General features: G+C 41.1%; 1 protein-coding gene across 1 annotated transcript in view; it reads right to left on the bottom strand.

Moving 5' to 3' along the window:
- NEK5 (NIMA related kinase 5) overlaps window positions 1-6076 on the bottom strand; it is a 64725-nt gene that overhangs the window by 23653 nt on the left and 34996 nt on the right. The window contains exons 7-9 of the mRNA XM_015560605.1: window positions 2855-2909; window positions 482-682; window positions 321-402 (exon numbers count right to left, since the gene is read on the bottom strand). Coding sequence (XP_015416091.1) covers window positions 321-402; window positions 482-682; window positions 2855-2909 — 338 coding nt within the window. The remainder of the gene's footprint in view (window positions 1-320; window positions 403-481; window positions 683-2854; window positions 2910-6076) is intronic.

Raw genomic sequence — 6076 nt, 5'->3', positions numbered from 1 at the left:
TACACAAAAGTTAAGTTTGGATTCTACCTCTTCAAACATCTCTTCATTAGCAAATCCACTGCTTTATAAAGTCTCCTGACTAACGAGAAGAGAGGAGCTGACTCTTCCAGGTCATGCAGCTAGATGTACAGGCACACCCACGAGTCACCGCTGGACAAGAGGATTTTGTCTCCTGCAGATATTGCTCATATTTTTTTAAATGTCCATGTTCAATATATTTGGTGAAATTTCCCTGCTAATGTTGCCAGTAATATGTTATAACTCATTGTGTGAAACACACGTAATAAATGTTTTTTATTGCATAGTTAAATCATTTTTACCTTGGACCACCTTCTCAGCAGATTGAGAACCTGATGATCTTGTTCTACCTCTTAGGGTATGACCGAATTCTTTCTGAATGACCTAAAACCAAACACAAGTGTCAAGAGCCTGCTAACCAAAACCTCTATCAAAATTCAGGCAGGATCACCTCAGAACTCACCTCAGGAGTCAAGTATTTGGCAATGAGATTCTCTAAAAAGGGCCTTTTCAAAATTGAATTAATAGATGGCCGATCTTGGGGAGATACTTTAAAGAGCTGTGATACCAAGGACCGTAGGTCACAGGAAAACCTTGCGGATACTGGGGCAAAATGTGCCTGACAAATCTTCAGAGCCAACTGGTGTAAGTTGTTACCTTCAAACTGAAAGGACAAGGAATAATAACGCTAAATTATAAAAAAATTCAATCCTAGTATTTAAAGTAATATCAAGAAACAAAATAATGTTTTAAAGTTCAGTTAGAAGCACCATGGTCCACCCTAAATTGTTTTCATCAGCTAATATTTCATGAGTTGATATTATAGGCAGTTACTCACTGAGATGCCATGTTATTTAAATCAATATTTCTGTTTCATTTTTTCTTATTATCAAATTAATATTTACACATCCTAGAAAACTGGAAGATACAAAAAATTATAAATTGGCAGGGAACATATGTACAATTTCACCACACAGAAGTATATTTCCTCCTACTCCTTTTTAAAAACAATGTTTGTTTTATAGAGTTGAGGGCATAACAATATGAAATTTTACATCTTGCTTTTTAAATTAACATAACACAAACATTTCTACAAAAATTCTTCATAAACCAGAAATGCTTCCAGTGTATAAAATCCTCAGTTACTTACACTTACAGCCATGTGTTATAAATGAATGTTTCAGTCAACTGCAGACCACATCTACAGCCATGGACCAAAAAGTGTGTTTGCAATGTTGAAAAAAAAAGGCTGGAGCCAACTATGTTGTTGAATTTACTCCTAGCTCTGGGTGGTTTAAACAGATGAGGAGGCTCAGCATGCTGTCCACTTGCTCCGTGTCCACCCATGACTGGAGCAAAGGGTGTGGGCTGGAGAGCAGGGGAGCCGGGGAACCCACCTCCTGCCCACCCATTCCCACCCTTGTACACACATGCATGTGTGCACACATTTTATCTTTTTTTAAAAAATATACTTTTATTGGTTTCAGAGAGGAAGGGAGAGGGAGAGAGAGAACTATTGTGTTACAATTGCCTGCAGTATTCATTACAACAGGATTAATAGGCTATTCCATATAGCCTAGGTGCTTAGTAGGCTGTAACATCTAGGTTTGTGTAATTGCATTCCATAATGTTTACACAACAACAAAATCACCTACGCATTTTGTAGAGTGCATCTCTGACGTTAGGCGACACATGACTGTAATAAAAATGTTCAACAGCAAGATGTGGCAGTAAGATGCAGGTTTTGGTAAAACACTTACTAGCTGTGTGACCTTGGATAATGATGATGGTGATGATGATGATGATGATGATGATGATGATGGTGGTGGTGGTGGTGGCAGCTGTGTAGAAAAGAGTTAACATAGCAGGCCTACAACTGCTGTCCTGCTTACAATATTGGTCCTTGGCTGACATATGGGAACTTAGATTTCTGAAGTGTTCCCACCATTCCCTAAATGTTCAGAGTGGTTCTCTTTACCTACACAGTTTATGTAAACAATATGTTTATGCTGAACACTTGCTTTCTTTCTAGGAGTCTGGAAGTTTGGTTCATGCCAGGCAGAGGGTGCCTCCTTGAACAGTCGGCAGTAAAAACCTGGGCACTGGGTCTCTAGAGCTTCCCCGGTACATAGCATTTCATACGTGTTGTCACAACTTGTTGCTAGAGGAATTAGCGCATCCTGTGTATCTACTAGGAAAGGCTCTTGAAAGCTTGTGCCTGGTTTCCTACAGACTTCACCCATGTACCTTTTCCCTTTGCTGAATATATATGCTCACAGTTTGTTTGTTTGTTTAATACTCACCTGAGGTTATGTTTAGAGAGAGGAAGGGGAAGGGAGAGAGAGAGAGAAGTGAGAGAGAGCCAGGCAGACATGGATGTGAGAGAAACATTGATCCATTGCCGCCTGTAAGTGCCCTCAACGAGGGATTGAACCCGAAGCTTAGGTATGTGCCCAGACTTGGAATCAAACTCGAAACCTTTTGGTATATGGAACAACTCTCCAACCAACTAAGCCACTGGCCAGGCCTCACCTCATTTATTTTTAATGCAAATATGCTACATATACTATTCTTCAACTTGGAACTTTTACTTTATAATATAGCTTATAAAATATGGACAGCTTTTCATGTCAGCATATATAGATCTATTTTTCTTCTTAATAGCTTGTCCACATAATTTTTGTTGCTTTCTTTTTTCCTTTATCTTTATATGTTTCCATTACCATTTACCCCCCTTTCCCACATAATTTTTAATAATTTAATAATACCAAACTTTTTCTCTCATAAGTTAATAGTTTCAAAAATTCATCATTAATTTGCCAATTAGCATACTTACAGGATGCTTGAGTGTGCAGAGCTCATATAATACACAGCCAAGAGACCAAATATCCCTGGAGAAGATAAGAGTTTACATGCCAAAAATATATCCATAGTTCTTAATAAAAGCCTTATCCTTACAGTGCTTTATACTTGTGTATCTTTACAGTTTTATATAGGTTGACTAGTTTTTTGAAATGTTTTCAGACACATTATCAATTCTTATTCTTACTAACATAAAAGGTAAAATAAAAACAATTTGTAGTTGTGTTAGAATCCTAACAGAGAAAAGGTATACTTCAACATCATGTGCTCAAATAAAATGTATATGAAATTTTGAGCATTTGGTGGAGGAAGGCAGGACTCAAACATAAATTTTGTTTTTATTCAAAAGGTAAAATTTGGTTGAGTTAGCAAGGTATGTTCTACTCAAGGGTATTGACAGAACCAAAGGTATTAAGCAGCCCACACCACTCCTTTCCCCCTCTTCTTCCCTCTCTTCTTCCCCCATGGGCACACATTAAGTGATGAACATAGTATCTGGTACTCAATAAACTTGGAAAATGTGCTAATAATATACTAGAGGCTCAGTGCACAGATTCATGCACCGGTGGGGTCCCTCAGCCTGGCCTGTGGGGATTGGTTGAAACAGGCAGTCCTACATCCCCAGAGGGATGTAGTAGTGCACGAAGCAGCAGGGGGCTGGGGAGGAGCCCGAGCCTGGGCCGGACACTGCTCCAGCTCATCCTGGCCCTGCTGCACCTGCTGCTGCCAAGGTTCTGGTCCAGATGGGGGAGGGGAACACAGGGTGAGTGTCCACGGGAGAGGCTTGTGCAACTGCTGCAGCAGTGCTCACCAGCCATGAGCCAGGCATCTGGCACCCATGGATCAGCTGAGCAGTGCTCCCCTGTGGGAGCACACTGACCACCAGGGGACAGCTCCTGCATTGAGCGTCTGCCCCCTGGTCATCAGTGCACGTCACAGATACTGGTCCACTGGTCGTTTAGGCTTTTATATATATAGATGACTAGAGACTTGCTCTTTCGTATTTAGTACTTATATGTGATTGCTATATGTGATTGCCTTAATAAGGAGTTGCCTTATAGAACAAAAAGCATGAATTTAAGAGACAAAAAATGTATTATAAAAATTCAAGGCAGTAAGGTGAGACAGGCCAGTAAGCCAGGACAAGTGGAGTAGGGACACTGAGACAGACAGCTGAACAAACTAGCTGAGCAGTTTACAGCAGATACGGAGGTCACTTCCCCAGAGATAACATCTAGGCCTCAGTTGTATTTCAGCTCCAGGCTCAGAAAAGCAGCAAAACCAGGTGAGTGATGCCAGGACCAGCTGTCCTAACTGATGACCCCCTGCATTGGCACTGATCAATCAGTAGACCTCAACCCTGAAACCCCACCTAGAAAACTGATGAAAATTCTGCTGAAACCCTTCCCTGAGAACTCCCCTAAAAGTCCTTGCCTGCAAGAGAGAGATAAGAGCCTTAAGACAAAGGACCCAGTTCGCTCTCTCCCTGTAGGGAGCAGCCCACACCACTCCTTTTCCCCTCCAGAAGAACAAAAGGCCAGGAAAAAAAGCTCGCTGGACACCAGGAATCAGGCCATACAAGGAATTGAAATTGTCCTGAAGATACCTGATTGCACATCTGCATTCTAATTGCATTCCAGGCCCACCAACTCAACAAGTTTCCTGCCAGTGGCTGCATATGGGGATGAAACTCTGGCTCCTGGGTGCTACCTTCATGGACCCAGTGTCCCCGTGACTCAGTACTGTGCAGCCCTTCCCTGTAGATGTCTCATCCTCCACCCTCTTTGCCTAAATAAATTCGATTATTCTTTATCCACGGTGGACAAAAAGGGCCACACAGAGAAGGCCTGCACGGCAGCCTTGCAAATTCATAGACCTAAAGTAACCACTAAGGATGGTCTGAAATTAAAACCTTTTAATTAAAAAGCAGTTTATGGCAGGTAGTCATGTCCTAGGCTAGATTCTTCCCTGACAAAAGTCAATCTTTACCTTAACTAAGCCTGTCTATGGTTGCATCTATAACATATCATTGGAATGTCAGGGTAACTTGTAACTTCCCTTTTTCCGGACCCATCAGGGCACAACCAATGAGCCAGGGCACCTGGACAGAGACCACAAATTCCTTCATTGTACTGTTATCATGTTAATTGTTGACTGTTAACTATCCTGTGCCCACCTGTGTAAAAGAAGCATGTGTCTATCATTTTACTTTTTATCCAATCCCAAAGATCCCTCCCCGCCACTCCGCTTTGCTTTCTCTGCCTCCCTAATCTATCTTCCACGTAACCCACTGTGATTGTAATGTATAAAACAAGATGAACAACTGCCATTCTCCAGAGCATTATCCCAATGTGTTGAGATTCTGCTTCCTGGCAATTGCCGACAGTTTGGCTCAAATAAACTCACAAAAAATTCTTTACAGATTTGAATGTTTTCTTATGTTAACAACCATCTGAGATCACTATTTAGCCTGCCTGCATTTCACCATGATAACCTTTCAGTCATGTCCTATGCTAGAATCTTCCCTGAAAAAAGTCAACCTTTACCTTAATTGAGCCTGTCTATTGTCTTTTGCATGTATGGTAACATACCTTTCGACTGTCAGGATAACTTCTTTTTTTCTGGACCCCCTCCTGGCACAACAATCACACCAGAGTGTAGACTTCATTGTTATTGTTATCATGTTAATTGCTGATTGTAAACTATCCTGCACCCACCTAAGTAAAAGATGCATGACTATCATTTTACTTTTTATCCAATCTCAGAGGTGTCCCCTCACCTTTGCTTTCTCCCACCTCCCTAATCTGTCACCAAGGGATTTCAAGTAACCCACTTACATCTACTTTTTGATTGAAATGTATAAAATAAGGTGCAAGACTGCCATTCTTTGGAGCATTTTCTCAATTTGTTGAGATTTTGCTTCCCAGCAATTGTCATCAGTTTGGCTCAAATAAAATAATAAAAATTCTTTACAGGTTTGAATGTTTCTTACACTGACAGTCCCACAAATAAAGCCTCCCTGTGTGTGGGGAGGATTGAGGTGAACCTGGGAATCACTTCCTGGTCTAGAGGACACAGCTTATTATTGCTAAAATGAACATATTTGAATGTTGACCCGAATTCTGAAAAAACAGTATAAGGAAACAAAACAGTGCTGCTAACCTAGGGCTCTGGGCCGGCAGCAGCACTGAACTCT

The sequence above is a fragment of the Myotis davidii genome, unplaced genomic scaffold (assembly GCF_000327345.1).
Source record: "Myotis davidii unplaced genomic scaffold, ASM32734v1 scaffold1035, whole genome shotgun sequence".
Taxonomy (NCBI): domain Eukaryota; kingdom Metazoa; phylum Chordata; class Mammalia; order Chiroptera; family Vespertilionidae; genus Myotis; species Myotis davidii.
Note: the sequence above shows the minus strand (reverse complement) of the source record. Positions and strands in the feature narration are given on the sequence as shown.